Genomic DNA, 21,322 nt, shown 5'->3' on the forward strand with positions numbered 1-21,322 from the left:
TGAAGTTGATCAATAGAGATAAAAGTTCAAAGAAGATTGAAAAGCTGTTGGATTGGGAAGTGAAAAGGGTGACAAGAAGGTAGTATAATATAGTAAAGGCTGGTGCTGATTAGGCTGCTGACAGGCAATGATTCAATTTAAAGACCAGGATCAAATGTTTCAATTAAAAATTTTAGTGACTGGAAGCTGCTTTAGGTCAGCGTAATTGAAGTCCCAAGTGAGCAGTGTCTATGATATTTGCATTGGTATTAGAAGAACTTGTGCCTACAACCTAAAGAGGAAGTGAGCTAACATCTGGAATATGACTCAAAATTTTCTCTTAAAAATAATTTTTTTAACATTGATTTTTGTAAAGGAGAAAAGTTTATTATTTAATATCCAAAGTGTAATTCTTTGTTTAAAAAATTACTATGAAGCTATTAAAGTAACACTAAAAATCTGTAAATTTTGTTGCTAAGTGCAGTAAGATGCATATTTACTTATTTTTTGTTTGCATACATCAATAGCAAGTCCAGTATTTACTGTCCTCAAGATGGTGGTAGGAACCTGGTATCATGAACTACTGCAGTTCTTCCAGTGAAGATACTCCCACTATACTATTGGGTAGGATTTTACCAGAATTGGTTCCAGCACTAGTGAAGGATAAAATGATCTTAACCTACTCATACTCAAGCTAGAAGGCATGGGTTCCATTCAAATTCTGAAAACTTCAATGCATTGTAAGCTGTAACTATGATTTATATTTATTGAATATCAGAAAAACTATATTCCAATTAAACCTATGCTTTCCTGGCTGATATATTTTTCACTCTTGTAAGCATAAGCTCATCTAATACTAATGCAAATATCATAGACTCTGTTCACTTGGGATTTCACTTACGCTGACCTAAAGCAGCTTCTAGTCACTAAAATTTTTAATTGAAACATTTGATCCCGGTCTTTAAATTGAATCATTGCCTTGTCACCAGCTAATCAGCACCAGTTTTCAATATATTATACTATCTTCTTGCCACCTCTTTAACTTCCCAATCCACAATGTGATCCTGGCATGTCATTTCCTCTGAGCTTTAAAATGTACTTTTTTGCCAAACATTTGCTCCCTATGCTTTTGCTTAACATTGTATTTGCAACTCTACAAAGATGTTATTAACCAATTTCTATGATTAAAGTTTCAATACAGTTACAGTGATTTTCAAATGTTATATGATTTGTGTAGGTTCAAATCAAGATTTTCAAAAATTGCAGCAGTAGCTGAAGTGTAAGAATATCATGATCTACACTTCCTCTTCACATATCACCATCAAAATGATGAACTGGGGCTTCATCTCATTGCTATTTGAGTAACTTCACTATTTACAAAATAGCATAACAACAGACGAACTATGTTTCAATTTCATGTAAAATGATGTTCATTTCCAAGATTTGATTAAGTGTTGCATTTATATATGGTGAATCATATTAACGTCCAATGCATTTTATTTAGTTTGCAGTAAATAATTTTATACTGAAATTTAAAAGAAGTACTTCAGAGATGACTCACACATATCAAGCTTCCAGCCTTCTACCCACCAGTTAATTCCTTAAGTACATAAAAAATGGCATTTTTACTGTGGTTTCTCCAAATATAAATATTTCTGCTATTTCTATCCCGGTGCTGACAGTTTGTGCATAATACCAGGTGACCTGTGATGCACATTCATAATTAGAAATGTGCTCAATGATTCAGAAGATACTGCAATATCATTACTGTTAACTTGCTCTGTGTATTTGTATAAGCATATTGTACATTTTTTCTTAATCAAGGAGGTGGATTTGTTAAAAATATTTAACCATTACCATTGAACTGTGTTGAGATTCACTATGATTTCTTGAGAACCTTGATTTCTTGGTGTTAAATTTGATTAATGAAGATCAAAGTCAGTTTCTGAACATTGTTCATACTCGCCTTTTGTGGAAATGTATTGGAATGTACAGATCTTTCTGCATTTCAGAGCTTTGCTATTTTATGCTTTTAAGAATTTTGTAAAATTTTCCTGTCAAAATGAACAATTTCATATTTACCCTATATATGGCCAGATCTTCATCTACTCAGGATATCTGTATCCTTTTGCAGCTACTGTGTTGTCCTCTTTTATATTATACTCTCCTTTCTGCCTTTGTGTTATCACCTAATTTAGCGACCATTATTCCATTAAGGCATTATAATTTGTATAAAGAAAGTTTTTAAAGTTTCCTTAATAATAATCTGGAATTTTAAAAGAATCTAAATTTAATGATTATGACAATGAAACTAATTGTCATAAAAATCCATTTAGTACTGTAGCGGCAAAACCGAACCAAACCAAAATAAAACAGGCCTGTAGCCTGTGACGTACCCGTAGATTGCTCCAAAAGTCAAATCCTTTATTAGCAATTAGCAAACGTACAATCCTTGAAGGGATGAAACTTAAGCATACCCAATGTAAGCTAAGCATTACTCAGCGGTCAGCAAAAGATACGACCTCCGGTCTCAAGCTACAAACTGCCACTAAATAAGCATGGATACACAACTTATTCCCTTCACTTTTACCACGCCTGCCCATTCATGTGACTAATTACCATAATAAACATAATAAATGCATAACACAGAATACAAAACAGATATACAACAGATGCATAGCTCCCAAATTCAGCCCCCTAATTACAACTACATGCCAACAAGACACAGGAGACATGAAATCTCAAGATTTACACAAATGTCCTCCTTTGGTAAGCAGACTATCCTGGATTGTGATCTCCTGACAAATCAGCTTGCTCCTCTTGACTGCATTCGAATTGCTGCTGCCAAAGCTCATTCAAGCGCAAAACTGAAGTCCCATTTACTGTCAGCTCTGGCTGAGCAAAGTCTCTTCAACCACCTCAGTCTCCTTTCAATGGTCCATCAACAGTCCAACCCAGCATTGGTCTGCTTGCATAGGGTCCATCATTAACAGTGTGAATCACTTGTAATCACTCTAATTCACCTCTATCAGAAGTTCAATTTCCAGCAAATAAATATGCTTCAGGTGAGACCATCCCTTAAAATCTGTCTGATGAGAATGTTCCCTTTGTAGGCAGGCATACATTCCTGTGTGTACATGTTAAGTAGTTCACTATCTAAATCAGCCACTTCTGATCCTGAATAGACATAGCTACAACAACCTCTTGACCCATTGTGCATAAGAGAATGCATGTTCCTTTTCCTGTCAGTTTGAGCTTGTTCATAAGGTTCACTGTGTGGAGCACTGCTGTACTTCCTTGATTCAGGAAAGCATAAGTAACCACTGTCTTGTTAGACTTCACCTGAACTGGAATTCTAGGAAGTTTAAAATCATGATTACCAACCTCCAGAAGACAGTTAGTTAACAGGATGAGACTGACTGCTGTGTTTGCTTAATTCTTAGCTTGTTTTCAATCTGCATCCTTTTCATCAGCCCGAGCTAAATTTCAGCCTCACTTTCCATAGTAGCCACAGTAGTGGCAAAGCTGCTGCCTTTAGCTTGAAATCGAATTTGTGATCTAGTTTTGTTCACACCTTTACTTACTGCCAGCGATATAACATTGCAGTTTTTTTTTAACAAACTCTCGGTGAGTAGCAATCTTTACTTGTCTTTCAATAAAATCAACAATGTCAGTGAAAGTAACCATATGCTTGTGCCTTCCTTGCAGTTTATAGACCACTGATCTCTCTTTTTCTCCCAAGTATATCAGGCAATTTATTCACAACAATCCTCATATTAGCAGGGGTATCCAAGTCACCAATGTTGTGCACATCTGCCATGGCATTGCAACAGCCTCTAAGAAAAAGACTGTAATCTTGAGGAGCTTTCATGTTTTTTTTATGTTTTGATATGTAGACCGCAGCAATTTTGTGCTCATCACCAAAATATTCCTGCAGTAAAGCTTGGGCCATTATATATCCTTTCTCCATGCTACCCTACTGGTGACTTTTGACAAGCTCTCTAGGATAACCGTGAACTGCTGGAGAAAATAAAGATGGCCACCACAATTATCAGTCTTACATTCAATGCTACTCTTGAAAGCCCTCAAAAATGAATGTACTGCAATGGATTGCCTTTGAAGATTTGAAGCTCACTTTTAGGCAGAGATGCAATGTGTTGTTGCATCACTGTACTTGTTATTTCCTTTCGTGTCCTTATTGCCTCCAGCGCGGCATTTAGACTTCCATCATCTGAAACACGTGTCATTGTACCATAAATCAATGTTCTCTGGAAGCACCTTGTGCTGTTGGAAATGCATAGGTTCAGAGTGCCTCCTTGGTACAGACTGAGTGAACACCCTGAACTACCCCTTGGGGTTCAAACTCATGGTTCAGAGACATTTGTTTCTCAAATGTATCCACATTGACATCGAGTATGCTGGATTTTCTCTGTTCCATGTCAACATGGGAACTCTCACCAGAGAAGTGCTCTGTAAGTGCACATTTATCACCTACAGCACTTGAAGCCCATTGCACTTTAACTCTGGCCATCTTGTCTGCAATTTCTTGCTGCATTTTAAGCTGCCTGTTGTTCCTGGCTTCTTCAAAGCTGTTCTTCCCATTCTTCCTGGTCTCTTCGAAGCTGTTCCATTTTTTCCTTCCTGGTGTATTCTGTATAACTCAGCTAAATCAGGCTCTATTATAATGCCTACCGTATCATACACGCAGGCTATTTTGCTAGCAATAGAACATTCTTCATGCAGATTAGAAGATTAGACACACCATCATCAGCGTGTACGTCATCCTGTGATGAGTTACATATATTGACATCGAGTATGTAATGGATGTCAATTTATGTCATCACAGCCTGTTCTTTGACTTTGTAAATATTTTCATTTCGTCCAACAAACGTCCTTCAACATCACATGTTTGTTTAATTTCTCTGAGTCTTGGCTTCAAGTTCACTGCTTCCAGCTGGAGTCATATTGTTTTCCAAGTGCGCAAACCAGACAGAACAACGGCAAATTCAATTCAGCTTTCAATGAATGAAGCAATTCAAGGCTTCAGCTTTTCAACAGAATCAGGTGGTCTAACTCTTCAGGCAAACACCACTATACAGCTTTTCAGTCCAACCCCATTGGACACAGCAATGCTGACTCTTCAAAACTGTTTCAAACCCAAACACATATCATGAATCAACAAAAGGACATTTCTTGCCACAAGCTGCTCCGGACTATGATGCTCCTAAATGCACAGACATGGATGAATGTTTGTTTGGTATAACTGTCAAAAACTAATGGTTGACAAAATGTAGTGGCAAAACCAAAACAAAACAATTGCTGCTAGCCTGTGATTGCTATGGAGTTGTTATACTTGCATGATGTACCCCAGCTCCAATTATTGCTACAGTAGTTGAATCCTTTATTAGCAATTAACAAATATACAACCTTGAAGCAATGAAACTTAAGTATACCCAAGTGTAAGCTAAGCATTGCTCAGTCAGCAAAAGATACGACTTCCACCAGTCCCAAGCTGCAAATTGCCACAAAATGCAAGAATATGCAACTTATTCCCTTTGCTTTTACTAGACCCCTCACTCATGTGACTAGTTATCACAATAAACATAAAAAACATGCAACACAGAATACAAAGCAGATAAAGAACAGATGGATGGCTCTGTCAAGTACTCTTTTTTTTTTAAAAAAAAGCCAGTTAGTCCTTTAGTGTACTCCATGGGAGGATATTTGTACCTTACCTGGTCTGAACTATATGTGACTCTAGGCCAGGGGTTCTCAGCCTGGAGTGCACAGACCCCTCAGTTATTGATAGGGATCTTTGGCATAAAATAGGTTGGGAACCCTTGTTCTAAGCCTTTTGCAATGTGATGACTATTAATCCCATGCAGTAGCTTAGCAAGCCACTCAATTTTATCATAATCATTACAAAAAGAATCCGAAGAGACACTCAATCCAGTCAAGACAAATAGGCTGGAGTATAAGCTAGCAGAAAATTTTAAAAACTGGAGATTTTGGAAATCTAAGTTTTAAATTAGTAGAGCTGTCGCAGAGATACATCAAGCAACAGCCTCAAAGTCATACTTGAATTATACCTTGCAGGCAACATGCCAGACTCATTCACAGTTCCTGATTATGATCTGTCCCAGTGACACATTGTAACATACAGGTGTGATGGCTAAATCCTTTGAGTCCTCAACATTGATTTCAGAACCCATGAAGTCTTATGGGTAAGGCAGTTTCTTCATGATTATCACCTAATATCCAGATTCATCTGGTGAATCACTGCTTTCCCATGTTGAACACTACTTAGAAGAAGCACCGAAAGCAGCAAGGGAACAAAACAGGTTTAGTATCATCAACACTGATCAAGCTACCAGATTGGATCTGCAACAAGTAGAGGAGCAATCATTGTGATATATGAACCTCCTTAACTCAGCAATCTACCTGTTAGAGATGCATTTTCCATCACACCTCTGATTGGAGTGACCAAAAGCTGCTCTCCGTCAAGTGGGGTATCCTAAAACGAGTATACTCAGTAGCATAACACATTCTCTCACTCAGTATTACAGTTAATCCAGGTGATCAATCTTAGCACAATGAAAGTAAGTGAGCACGCAGGGAGCAGTACTATTATTACCCAAAAATGGGGTGCCAATCTGGGGAAACTGCTACAGGACATGTGTGTATCAAACATCTTAACAAGTTGCATTAGAGAGACTTAAGTGATCCTGTAAGCAACAATTCAAAGCACAACCTTGATAGCACATCTTGTGGTGAAATAGTGATTGACAAACAGCTATAGGAGGAGGCAGCAAGAAATTTTCTTTCTCAGGTGCTGGGTTCCAGTGAATGTGTGCTAGATGAGATGTTAGAAGCGTTAGACAAGTGCTGAAGCATTCAGGATGTTCAGCCTGAAGTGCTGAATGGATAATTCATCCTAGCTTCCTCCCAATAACTGCCCATGTAAGTATGTCTTATAAAGAGATGAGTGAGAGAAATGAATATATTGAGGCTTCATTTCTAGATAACTGCACAAGAATCATACTAAGGGCATGCTCCAAAATCAGCTGTATTGCTAGGATGTTCCAGTAATTTTACATCTACCTGACAAAGTGGAAAATTGCCTGGGTTACCTGTAAAACAAACCAAGATCTACCCTCAACCAGCATACTGATGTAAGGTGTGTTCAGTGGTGCTTAAAAGACGGCACTAATTTTAATAGTGCCTCACTCATTTATTTCACCATGCTGTGGGGCTCATCACAGCCTTGGCCGAAACCTTAATCAAGGGGCAGCGTTCTGGCGGTGATAATTGAGTGATTTCCCTTGATAGCAAGGCAGCACTTGATTGATGGTGGCATGAAGGAGACTGAGCATTCAGAGAAAGCACTCCAGTCATTGCTGTTATACCTTGCACAAAGGAACATGGTGATTGGAGATCAATCATCTCACCCCAGTGTATACCTGCAGAATTACCCTAAAGCAGAGTCCTAGGGCTAGCAATTCAGCTGTTTCATCAATGACCTCTGTCATAAGGTCGGAGATGGGGTGTTTGCTGATGACTGAACAATGTGCAACTCCTTAGCAAGTGAATTGCATGGAGCAAGAAGAAAACCACATTCAGGCATAGGTTGGTAAGTGGCAGCTAACATTTGCATCACAGTAGTGCCAGGATATTTTGACTCCAGAAAGGAACTTAGATTGAGTGAGTAAAAACTTAACAACTGGAGTTAAATGTAGGAAAGTATGAGGTCATGCACTTCTGTAAGACTCAAAAGGCAGATTATTACTTAAGTTGAAAGAGACTGCAAATGAGTGAAGTACAGAGAGATTTTTATGCATGAATCTCATAAAATTAGTAGAAAAATGCAGCAAGTAGATATGAAACAAATGTGAATATCTGGAATTCTGTATCCCATAGAGTTGTGGAAGCTGGATCATTAGGAATACTCAGAATAGACTGTGGGGAGACAATGTATTAAAAGATCAGGGAATTGAGGTCTATAGGAATATAATACAAATTTCATGCCATCTGCAGTATATTGGGCCAGTATGTTGAATGACAGGAAAAGCTTAAGGGGCCAGATGCCCTACCCCCTGCTCCTACTTTCTCACATTCTTAACAATGGCATTACCAACTAGAAAATATCTAATCATCTTCTCTTGATATGCAGCAGCATTATCCGTTCCATCAGTACCCTGACTTTTCAGTTGTAGAAAACTCTAAATTGTTTGAAGTCACAAAAATGATAGTTATGAGATTTTGTGACCAATCATCTCAGCCCCACAATACCATGGTTTAAGTTTTCTCTTGCAGTATCAGAGACCCACTTCCTTTCAGTTCTTGGCCTTTGTTGTAAACCCAGAAGAGGGGATGGCCACTGGTGATTCTTGTGTTCAGTTCAATTTGCATTTCCTCCAATAACAAAGCACTCCATGCACAAATGCTGGAAGGCTTGAATGCTATTTAAACTTTGAAAGATACATGACAAATCTGTATGATACACCTGCAGGTAATGATATTTTTATGAGAGGGATTAAATATGCCTCTTTGGCATTCAGCGGTGTTGCTATTGCTGTATCTCCCAGTATCAGTGTTCTGAATTGTACTGTCCCTGAGTGAAAATAATGGAGCTCCCACTCTGTTAATACTTTGCCACTTGACACCAGTAATTCAAAAATCCATATTCTCAAACAACAGAGGATAGGTATCAAAACATTGGCCATACAGGCAAGGCAAAAATCCTACAAATGAATAGCAAGAAATAATGAACACAGCATTGTGTATCTAGTTGAGGGGGAAGCTAGTTTGAGAACTTGGAGGGCAGATAAGGAGTTTGTTACTGAATTGTGTGATTTAGTGAATTAATCAGGATTGTGATATACATATTAAATGGTCACAGCAATATTCAGTCAAATTTGATATTTTGAAAAGATTTTTGGGTGTACAATACTTACTGTCCCAAAGTTATTGAAAAAATGTACTATGTTCTACCTGACATGCATGCTTTCCACATGTTTTATTGTATATTATTTAATGAACTTTCAGTAAATAAATCAATACTTCATGTAGAAAATATGCATTGTACATTTACAGTGCTATTGTCATCAGGTTTGATGAGATTCTCATGAAATTTATGGTAATGAGACTGGGATGTGTTTATTGTATGGTTTTAATGGCTTTAAAATGGATGGACCACAAACCTTGGTTCAGCAAAGCGATGCTATAAATCTTTGAATATATGTGGAGTGTATATTAAAATTGATCATTGTATCCTATTAACAAGTTGAACTCATGGTCTCCATTGACTACTTCAAAATCTGTTTAGTGTTACCATCTATATTAACAGCCTTGCATGGGATGTGCACTAGACATCATGAATTCAAATCCTATTATAAAAAGTCTGAAACTGAATTTAATAAATCTGGTAATTTATGGACCAGCACCAGGAAAAATTACTCCCACTGAACTTTGATTACTATAAAAACCCAACTGATTTTCAGATGTCCTTCGGGGAAAGGAATTAGCCACCTTTATCCAGTCTGGCCTGCACATGCCACTGCTCCCACGATAAAGATGTTCTCTGAAATGCTCTTTCTTAGATGATTCGATCACGAGAGTTGGGGCTGGTGCATAAAAATGGTGCTGAAGTGAAAAACCAGCAGCGATGTTACTGAATGGAGGGGCCATTCGCTGCTGCTCATAGAGCCATAGAGGACTAACAGCTCAGAGTTGTAACAGCTCAGTAACAACTCAGCCCTTTGGCCTAACTCTGCTGGAGTAATATCAACCCACACCTGAAGCATGCCCTCCATACTCCTCCTGTCCATATACTTAACCAAACTTCTCTTAAATGTTGAAATTAAATCTCTATCCACCACATCCCTTGGCAGCCCCTGCCACACCTGCACCACCCTCTGAATGAAGAAGATCCTTTGTAGACTTCCCTTAAATACTTCACTTTTCATCCTTAACCTATGACTCAGTGGGGGGAAATACCTGCTTGCATTAACCCTATCTATAACCCATTATAATTTTGTATATAATAATTTGTTTCCTATTTCTATTTCCTAAGTTCTTAATTCACTCAGTAAGCAGCTCAGTTTTTATAATATCCTCTGAACTGCCCTCATAAGCTACTTGTAAACAATTCACATCCTGTCCAGAAAACTCTCAACCACATTTCTGTTGGCAATGTTCACATACTTAGATAGATAGATAGATAGATACTTTATTCATCCCCATGGGGAAATTCAACATTTTTTCCAATGTCCCATACATTGTTGTATCAAAAACTCATTACATACAATACTTAACTCAGTAATAATATGATATGCATCTAAATCACTAACTCAGAAAAGCATTAATAATAGCTTTAAAAAAAGTTCTTAAGTCCTGGCAGTTGAATTGTAAAGCCTAATGGCATTGGGGAGTATTGACCTCTTCATCCTGTCTGAGGAGCATTGCATCGACAGTAACCTGTCACTGAAACTGCTTCTCTGTCTCTGGATGGTGCTATGTAGAGGATGTTCAGGGTTTTCCATAATTGACCGTAGCCTACTCAGCGCCCTTCGCTCAGCTACCGATATTAAACTCTCCAGTACTTTGCCCACGACAGAGCCCGCCCTCCTTACCAGCTTATTAAGACGTGAGGCGTCCTTCTTCTTAATGCTTCCTCCCCAACACGCCACCACAAAGAAGAGGGCGCTCTCAACAACTGACCTATAGAACATCTTCAGCATCTCACTGCAGACATTGAATGACGCCAACCTTCTAAGGAAGTACAGTCGACTCTGTGCCTTCCTGCACAAGGCATCTGTGTTGGCAGTCCAGTCTAGCTTCTCATCTAACTGTACTCCCAGATACTTGTAGGTCTTAACCTGCTCCACACATTCTCCATTAATGATCACTGGCTCCATATGAGGCCTAGATCTCCTAAAGTCCACCACCATCTCCTTGGTCTTGGTGATATTGAGACGCAGGTAGTTTGAGTTGCACCATATCACAAAGTCCTGTATCAGTTTCCTATACTCCTCCTCCTGTCCATTCCTGACACACCCCACTATGGCCGTGTCATCAGCGAACTTCTGCACATGGCAGGACTCCGAGTTATATTGGAAGTCTGATGTATACAGGGTGAACAGGACCGGAGAGAGTACGGTTCCCTGTGGCGCTCCTGTGCTGCTGACCACCGTGTCAGACCTACAGTCTCCCAACCGCACATACTGAGGTCTCTCTGTCAAGTAGTCCACTATCCAATCCACCATGTGAGAGTCTACTCCCATCTCCGTTAGTTTGTGCTTTAAGATCTTGGGCTGGATGGTGTTAAAGGCACTAGAGAAGTCAAGGAATGTAATCCTCACAGCACAACTGACCCCATCTAGGTGAGAGAGTGATTTGTGCAGCAAATACGTGATAGCATCCTCCACTCCCACCTTCTCCTTATACGCAAACTGAAGCGGATCTGTTACTTTGCAACAGAATTATTGTAAATTTTTGATGAAAGATTTTCTTCAGCTGATTCAGCAGCATAAGTGATCAAGAAGTAAATGCCAACCTTGATTATCAGATCGTAAGTAAGACTACCTAATGTATCAGCTGATCATGCGCTTAATACTGATAACATTGCCCATTTAATATTGCTAACATAGCTATGATTCAAATCTTTCTGAATAGGGCCAGCTGCTGCACTCCTAGCCCCATTCCTCCAAAGTCATTTTTGATGGATTAGGAACTACAGAGGCATGAGAGAGGAGCTGACCAAAGTTAATTGGAAGGGGCACTAGCAGTGATGACGGTAGAGCAGCAATGGCTGGAGTTTTTGGGAGTAATTTGGAAGGCGTGGGGTTGGATCATTTCAAAGAACAAGAAGCACTCTAAAGGGAGGATGAGGCAAACGTAACTGACAAGGGAAGTCAAAGACAGCACAAAAGTTAAAGAGGGCATAAAATATAGTAAAACATAATCGGAAGCTAGATGATTGGAAAGCTTTTGAAAAGAAGCAAAAGGCAACTAAAGCAACAATGATAAGAAGTTTTTATATATAAGAGAGTAAAACAGAGGCCAAAGTGGATATTGGATCACTGGAAAATGATGCTGGAGAGGAAGTAATGCTTAACAAATAAATGGTGAATGAACTGCTCAATTATTTTGTGTCAGATTTCACTGGAAGACACCAGCAGACTGTCAAAACTTTGAGAGTGTCAGGGCAAAAGACAGTATAGTCATTATTACTAAGAAGGTGCTTGGGTAGCTGAAAGGCCTGAAAGGAGATAAGTCACCTGAACCAGATAGACTACACCCCTGGATTCTAAAGGAGGTGCCTGAAGGGACTGTAGAGGTATTACTAGTGATCTTTTAAGAATCACTAGATTCTGGAATGGTTCTAGAGGACTGGAAAATCACAAATGTCAGTCAACTCGTTAAGAAGCGAAGGAGGCAAAAGACAGGAAGTTATAGACCAGTTAGCCTGCTTTAGATGGTTGTCAAGTTGTTAAAGTCCATCATAAAGATGAAGTTTCAGAAGACTTGGAACATGTAACTAGACAGACCTCAGCTTGGTTTCCTTAAGAAGAAATCTTGCTTGAAAAATCTGTTGGAAGTCTTCGGGTAAATAACAGAGGGTATAGACAAAAGGACAGTTATCGGATGTTGTTTAGTTGAATTTTCAGAAGGCCTTTAACAGGTGCCGCACATAAGACTGCTAAACAGGATAGTAGCCCATGATATTACAGGAAGGCTACTAGCATGGACAGAAGGCTGACAGGCAGAAGGCAATAAGTGGAATAAAGGGGACCTTTTCTGGTTGGCTGCTGGTGACTTATAGTGTTTGACAGGGGTCGGCAATGGGTTCACTACTTTCAAGCTATATGTTAAAGATCTAAGTGATGGAATTCATGGCTTTGTGACAAGCTTTGCAAGTAATACAAAGATGGGTGGAGGGACAGATAGTGCTGAGGAAGCAGGGAATCTGCAAAACTTGGACAGATTAGGAGAATGGGCAAAGAAGTTGCAGATAAAATACAGTGTAGGGAAGTGTGTGGTCATGCACTTTGGTAGAAGGTATAAAGGCAAAGACTATTTTCTAAACAGTCAGCAAAGTTAGAAAACGGGAGTGTAAAGGAAACTTGGAGTCTTCGTGCAGGATTTCCCTAAAGGTTAACTTGCATGTTGAATTGCTAGTAAGGAAAGCAATACAATGTTAGCATTCATTTCCAGAGAACGAGAATATAAAAGCAAAGATGTATTGCTGAAACTTTATAAGGCATTGGTCAGACCACATTCGGAGCATTTTGTGCACTGTATCCAAGAAAGGATGGGCTAGCATTAGAGACGGTACAGGTGAGGCTTACGAGAAAAATCCTGGAATGATATATAAGGAGAGTTTGATGGCTTGGCCTATACTTGCTGGAGTTTAGAAGAGTTGGAAGGGGAGGCTGGTGGTTTTCATTATATCAAATACTGAAAGACCTAGCTAGAGATTATGTGTTGAGGGTGTTTTCAATAGTGGGAGAATTTAGAACCAAGGGCACAGCCTCAGAATAGAAGGACATCCCTTTAGAACAGAAATGAGGAGGAATTTCTTCAGCCAGGGTGGTGCATTCAAGAAATTCATTGCCACAGATGGTTGTGGAGGCTGTCATAAGGTATATTTAAAACAAAGGTTGCTATGTCCTTGATTAGTAAAGTTACAAGAAAAAGGCAGGAGAATGAGGTTGACAGGAAAATAAATCACCATGATCCAATGGCAGAACAGACATGATGCGCTGAATGGCTTGATGGTCTTATGGAAAGTCAACATCTCTTGTAATACTGATCTATGTTTATTCTTCACCTCTAGGCTCTGAGGTGGCTGCCAGTAACTAGAACAACAAATTAGTTACGTAGGTAACCTAAAAGAAGTCTGCGTACAAAACCCAGAATGTCTTTGACAGCAACGCCCCTTCCCCATTTTTGCCACCAGTCAAAGAAGATAAGGTTTTTAAATATTTCTGGAATATTGAATATGTTTGCTCCTACAGACCTCAAATCTCTATTTTAAAAAAGGAACACATTGATCAAAAACCAGATGCTTCTTGCACAAGAACTGAGAATGATGCTGATAAATCTCAGTGAGATCCTGTTCTACCTCTGGACCTGGGCTCAAAATGGAGACCTGGGTCTTGGACAGAATTGCTTGTGAAATCTACAGCTATAAATCCTATTCCTGTTCCTATTTTAAAGGCATTAATTATGTTTTTATTCTATTTTATAAATTTCTTTGCATACATTTAGGTAAATTTATGCTGATGTTATACACTCCTGCTCATACAAAAAAATTGTTATTTCAGAGTCTATATCAGTAAAATCCACCTTGAAGTATGTCAGCTTAAGGATGCAAGATGAGATTCAACTATAGTTGATAGAAACCTAAAAAAAGATTATATTAGTTTAGGAAAGTAAAACTACAAATTGGCCATGTAATATGTACCGGTACTTCTTCCGGATCGGCAGCAAATCCTTTTCTATATAAAAATAAATAATGAAAATTCTGATAAACTTAAACAAAGGTGACATCTACTCTGCCAACATCTCATTGAGAATTTTCATTCTCCTTTATAGTAGCCTCACCTATTCCCATCTCATCCTGAAAGCCCACTGAGATCCTGCACATCTTCACTCTTATTCCTGATATTTGTGACCCCATCATTTATAGCCATGCCTTTAGTTGCCTGGCCCTTGTCTTTGGAATCTAGTTCCTCAATTAATTTTCCTTTTTGTCAAAAATGGTCTTTAAAATTTACCTGTAGTCATATTTGGAGCTTAATGCCCATACTACTGAGAATGACTCAGTTTGTTATTACAATAAAAGGGCTATCTGTTGAATAAGTTCTTTACTCACAAGTTAAAATAAGCTATGCTGAAAAATAATGTATTTAAAAAGATCTCATGTTCTTATGATCAGAGGATCCTCTAGCCTTCTCAGAGGATCCCCCTTAAGCACTGAATGTCTTTATTAGTTAAGGGATCATACAATAAATGAGATTGGGACCATGCAAACAGTCACCAGACCATGGATATTGGTATTGTAACTGTAATTACTCTAATGGAGTGAACAAAAGCATTGGTAAACTGAGCCATGGTCAGTGGAGATTAGAGGGAAAATTTGCACTTCACACACCATCCCAACCCACCCTTACGAATCTACAAGAAACCCTTAATTTCCTATCTCCAGTCTCCTCTCCCTCCTCCTTCACCTGCCCACCTCCATTCTATGTTACTTCTTTCTCATTCTGCCATATTCCTATTTTTATTCTTAGCCCTCCTCCCCGCCCTTTATCCTGTTCCTTTGTCTCATTTGATACCCTCTTCCTGCCATTCACTCCAATACCCTGCACCCTTTTCTGATATCAATCATCAGGAATTAATGGACCTGAAAACACATTGTGTTACAGAAGATGAAACTTCCCATCCTGTATCAAGCCATTAAAAACAGCACAGAGAGTTGCTAAGATTATTAAATTCAACTCTTTAAGTACTTGTAAATATCTAGTTAATGTCATTTTGGCATTTTGGTACAGGATGTCCCATTACAACAGACAACACAAACTGTATCAACAATTCGTCCAGCATCATTGCAAGTCCCCAATGTGCTCCTTGCAAATTCAGAAACTGGTGCTGTCATACAACAAGCTTTGCCCTCTCCAACCTCTACTTCTGTCATCACACAGGCTCCACCAACAAACAGAAACATAGTGTAAGTATTGAGATGACCTATTTTATTACATTGTTTTAGATGCATAAATAATAGTTTGATAAGACACTGGTTAATTGTGACTTCAACATCTGATTGTCCCAAAAATAAAGCAGTTCTAGAATGCTGCTTTTGGTGGAACAAATTTATCAAATGTGGGCCTCACAAATTAAATGAGATTTTAAAAAATGCAAATGTTGAAATTTTGATATGAAAATAGAAACCAGCCAGTTAAAATTAGTAAATAGAGTGTTTCTTTCTTGTCAGAAAGTTTTGATTTAGTACTCATTGCAGATACATCTGGCCATTGTAAAGGAATGCTGCATTGCTAGAGGTTTGACATTTTGGGGAATCTTTAATGCACCATCTTACCTGTTTATTGAAATAGATACAAAACACTATTTAGCACTGTTTTCCTAAAGACAGGCATTGTCTTGGTAACCACCACCAATCTTTAATCTAACATGCTAAACATTGGTTATTCATTTCATTTGTCATTTGTGGGATCTCAGTATATTGAATTTGACTACGAGGTTTGTATTGGAATGTACTTTGCAGTTTCAGTGACAGTGAAACTGGAAACATTTGCCATCATTACACCATAGAATTGTTCACTATTTTAGAGTCTCCTCTCATGCTTAGCTTAGAGAAATCACAAAGCTGGTGTCAGAGATTCAAACTCACACAGATCCATTCCAGTATAATCAAAAGGATATTAATTGAAATTAGGAAATTTTAAAGAATATGTGAATTAGTTTCATTGTTTGTAATGTTTTGCTACTGAACTCTGAATAAGCTTTAAGCTATTATTACTGTTTACCTTGCTGGTCCTACAAAAACTAATTATGTCCATTGCCATTCCTGAACATATATGTATTAACACTTCACGAGGAAATCTGCAGATGCTGGAAATTCAAACAACACACACAAAATGCTGGTGGAACACAGCAGGCCAGGCAGCATCTACAGGGAGAAGCTCTGTCGACGTTTTGGGCCGAGACCTGATGAACATCGACAGTGCTTCTCCCTATAGATGCTGCCTGGCCTACTGTGTTCCACCAGCATTTTGTATGTGTTGTTTGTATTAACACTTAATAGATTTTTTATTGTGATTTTTAAATACTTTGATTTTTCTACACCTAGCTTAAACCTATATGCATGCTCCAATGTTTTAGCACTCTGTGAAATGTCTAAGATAATTGCTAAAAACAAATGCATTTTCCATCCTGGTTCATGGTCTGTGAGAATTCTATAATATGAATGACATCTGCAATGAAAATTATTTTAAAATTCACTGTGATCTTTCCTGGTTCAGCTCAGGATATTTGCATATGCATTTGCAAACAAAGGAGACACTGCACAGTGTTCAAAGAAACAAGAAAACATTTTATAAACACAAATGCAATACAGTAAGAAAAACAAATGACTACATTCGTAGCGACACAAAAATCAAAATAATACTTATCCACTAAACAAGCAGATCTCTGCAATGTCGTAGAGCGCTACAGATCTGACAATCTTTCACATAGTCCTCTGTGTGTGTGTGTGTGTGTGTGTGTGTGTGTGTGTGTGTGTGTCTGTCTGTCTGTCTCTCTCTCTCTGTACACACACACACACGCACGCACGCACGCACGTTTGGGCACCCCAGTCAAAATTTTGGTTACTGTGAATAGTTAAGCGAGTAGAAGATTAACTTATCTCCAAAAGTCATAAAGTTAAAGATGAAACATTCTTTTCAACATTTTAAGCAAGATTAGTGTTTTATTTTTGTTTTGTACAATTTTAGAGTGGAAAAAAAGGAAAGGAGCACCATGCAAAAGTTTGGGCACCCAAAGAGATTGGAGCTCTCAGAGAACTTTTACCAAAGTCTCAGACCTTAATTAGCTTGTTAGTTCACAGACATCATTAGGAAAGGCCAGGTGTTGCAAATTTCAAAGCTTTATAAATAACCTGATTCCTCAAATCTTGTCCCAACAATCAGCAGGCATGGGCTTCTCTAAGCAGCTGCCTAGCACTCTGAAAATTAAAATAAATTATGCCCACAAAGGAGGAGAAGGCTATGAGAAGATAACAAAGTGTTTTCGGGTAGTTGTTTCCTCAGTTTGTAATGTAATTAAGAAATGGCAGTTAACAAGAATGGTGGAGGTCAAGTTGAGGTGTGGAAGACCAAGAAAACTTTCCGAGAGACCTGCTCATAGGATTTCTAGAAAGGCAAATCAAAACCCCTGCTTGACTGCAAAAGACCTTCAGGAAGATCTAGCAGACTCTGGAGTGGTGGTGCACTGTTCTACTGTGCAGTGACACCTTCACAAATGTGACCTTCATGGAAGAGCCATCAGAAGAAAACCTTTCCTGCGTCCTCACCACAAAATTCAGTGTCAGAAGTTTGCAAAGGAACATCTAAACAGGCCTGATGCATTTTGGAAACAAGTCCTGTGGACTGATGAAGTTAAAATAAACTTATTGGCTGCAATAAGAAAAGGAATATTTGGAGAAAAAAGGGTGTAGAATTTCATGAAAAGAACACCTCTCCAACCGTTAAGCATGGGGGTGGATGATCATGCTTTGGGCTTGTGTTGTAGCCAGTGGCACGGGGAACATTCCTCTGGTAGAGGGAAGAACGAATTCAATTAAATACCAGCAAATTCTGGAAGCAAACATCACACTGTCTGTAAAAAAGCTGAAGATGAAAAGAGGATGGCTTCTACAACTTCTTGTTATTCCTTTTTTGTTATTTAGAAACTGTAAAAGATGGAAATAAAAAAGTAATCTTGCTTAAAATATTAAAGAAATGTGTCATCTTTAACATTAAGCCTTTTGGAAATCAGGTCATCTTTTACTCGCTTAGCTATTCACAGTAACAGAAATTTTGACTGGGGTGCCCAAGCTTTTGCATGCCACTGTATATATACCACTGTTGATGGTACCAGCTGCACCCCCTTATCTCTTAAGACCTTCAGCCCAGACACACTATATGGGAAAAAGGATACAGCAGATCTATAAGAAAAAAAACATTCTTCACCGGTGTGTCATCACCTAGCATGTGCGTTTAAAATAGAGACAAAACGTTGGTCAATTATTGGGAAAGCAGAGCATTACCACATTCCAACCTGATACCATTTTGTCTTCGAACTTCCATTATATTTTGGTATGTACCAAGGAGGAATCCCTGATCACTAAACAGGTTGCTCATAAAGATGAGGAAAACCTGGCCATGGCTACCATGTTTTAAGCATAAAACGTTATTGTGAAATCTATGTCCTAAGAATATTTTAATGGTATTTTAACTGAATTTCTGGATAACGTACATTATGGATATGTTATTAGAGTCATAGAAAAGTGCAGCACAGAAACAGGCCCTTCTGCCCATGTAGTCCATACCAACAACATTTAAACTGTCTACTCCCATCGACCTGCACCGGGACCATAGCTCTCCATACTTCTACTATCCATGTACCTTTCCAAACTTGGCTTAAGCATTGAAATTGAGCTTGCATGGACCACTTGTACTGGCAGTTTGTTTCACACTCCCACAACTTCTGAGTGAAGAAGTTTCCCCTCATGCCCTTTTTACCCTTATCCCATGACCTCTGATTGTAGTCCTACCCAACCTCATTGGAAAAACCTTGCTTGCATTTACCTTATCTATACCTCTCACAATTTTGGATACCTTTATCAAATCTCCTCTCAATCTTCTACGTTCTAAGGAATAAAGTCCCAACCTATTCAACCTTTCCTTATTACTCAAGTCCTCCAGACCCAGTAACATTCTTGTAAATTTTCTCTGAACTCTTTCAGCCTTATTTACATCTTTCCTGTAGGTAGGTGACCAAAAGTGCACAGAATACTCCAAATTAGACCTCACCAAAGTCTTCTACAACTTCAACATGACATTTCCATCTCTTGTACTGAATACTTCTTGACTTATGAAGGACAATGTGCCAAAAACTTTCCTTACAACCGTATCTACCTATGATGCCACATTCAACGAATTATATATTTGCAGATCCGTTTGTTCTGTTACACTCGTCAGTGCCCTAACGTTCACTGTGTAAGACGTACCCTGGCTGATCCCATGCAACAGCTCACACTTGTTTGCATTTGTTTCTTTCTTCCATTTTTCCAGCTGGTCCAGATTCTTCTGTAAGCCATGATAGCTTTGCTCGCTGTCCCCAATTAACCACATTATCATCCAGATAATTGATATAGATGAGGAGCAACAACAGACCCAGCATCGATCCCTGTAGCACTCCACCAGTCAGAGGCAACCATCTGCTACCACTCTCTGGCTTTTCCCACAAAGCTAATGTCTAATCCAATTTACTACCTTCATCCAGTTTCTTAGTAACTTCCTTAAAAGACTATAATATTGGTTAAGCAAGACCTAACACACACGAAGCCATGCTGACTATCCTTAATCAGTCCATGTCTATCCAAATGCTTATTTATCTGGTCCCTTCTAATAACTTTCCTACTACTGATGTCAGACTCCCCAGCCTATAATTTCCTGGTTTATGTTTAGTGCCTTTTTTAAACAGTGGAATAACATTGGCTATCCTCCAATCATGTGGTACCTCTCCTGTTGCTAAAGATAATTTAAATATCTCTGCTAGGGCCGTAAAGATTTTGCACGCCTCCCGTAGGGTCTGAGGGAACACCTTGTCGGGCCTTGGGCTTTATCCACCCTCATTTGCTTCAGGATAGCAAACACCTCCTCTGTAATCTGTATAGGGTGCATCATGAAGTTGATGCTGCTTTGTCTCACTTCTATAAACTCTTGTGTCCATTTGATGAGTAAATGCAGATACAAAAAAAATTATTTAAGATACCTCCCCCACCCCCCACATCTCTTTTGCTTCCAGACACAGATTACCATTTTTATCGTACAGAGAACCAATTGCAACTAATTTGCTCTGAACATATCTGTAGAATCCTTGGGATTCTCCTTCACCTTGCCTGCTAGGGCAACCTCATGCCTTCTTTTAGCCCTCTTGATTTCTTTCTTATTAAGTGTTCTCTTGCATTTCTTATACTCCATAAGCACCTCATTTGTTCCTACCAGCCTATAACTGATATGTTTTTTTTTCTCCTAACCAGGGCCTCAATAGCTCTTGAAAACCAAGGTTTCCTATGCTTATTAGTTCATCATTTATTCTGACAGGCACATGCTAGCTTTGTACTCTCAAAATTTCATTTTTGAAGACCTCCCACTTACAAAGTACATCTTTGCCAGAAAGCAGGCTGTCCCAGTGCACACTTGCCATATTTCTGATAGCATCAAAATCGGCCTTTCTCCAATTTAGAATCTCAGCCCCAAGACCAGACCTATTTTTTGCACATTTACTTTGGAACTAATGGCATTGTGATTACTAGATGCAAAGTGTCCCCCAAAACAACCTTGTGTCACATGTACCGTCATTTCCAAATAGTCACACGCTCTACGTACTGCGACTACCACGTACTGATTAAGAAAACTTTCCTGAACACATCTTGTCTTTTTACAGTATGGGAGTCCCAGTCAGTATGTGGAAAGTTAAAATCCTCTACTATAACAGCTTTATATTTCTTGCAACCGTCTCTGACCTCTCAACAAATTTGTTCCTCTAAATCCGG

At 38.8% G+C, this 21,322-nt stretch overlaps 1 protein-coding gene across 6 annotated transcripts in view; it reads left to right on the forward strand.

Annotated features, from left to right (window-relative positions):
- The window catches only part of atf2 (activating transcription factor 2), a 117,499-nt gene that overhangs the window by 55,865 nt on the left and 40,312 nt on the right, over positions 1-21,322 (forward strand). For 5 of the 6 annotated variants that reach the window (XM_073047175.1, XM_073047179.1, XM_073047178.1 and 2 more), the window contains one exon: positions 15,537-15,712. The exons of the other annotated variant lie outside the window; for it this stretch is intronic. In XM_073047175.1, the coding sequence (XP_072903276.1) occupies positions 15,537-15,712 (176 nt within the window). The remainder of the gene's footprint in view (positions 1-15,536; positions 15,713-21,322) is intronic. 6 annotated transcript variants of the gene reach the window in all.

The sequence above is a fragment of the Hemitrygon akajei genome, chromosome 5, assembly GCF_048418815.1.
Source record: "Hemitrygon akajei chromosome 5, sHemAka1.3, whole genome shotgun sequence".
Classification (NCBI taxonomy): Eukaryota; Metazoa; Chordata; class Chondrichthyes; order Myliobatiformes; family Dasyatidae; genus Hemitrygon; species Hemitrygon akajei.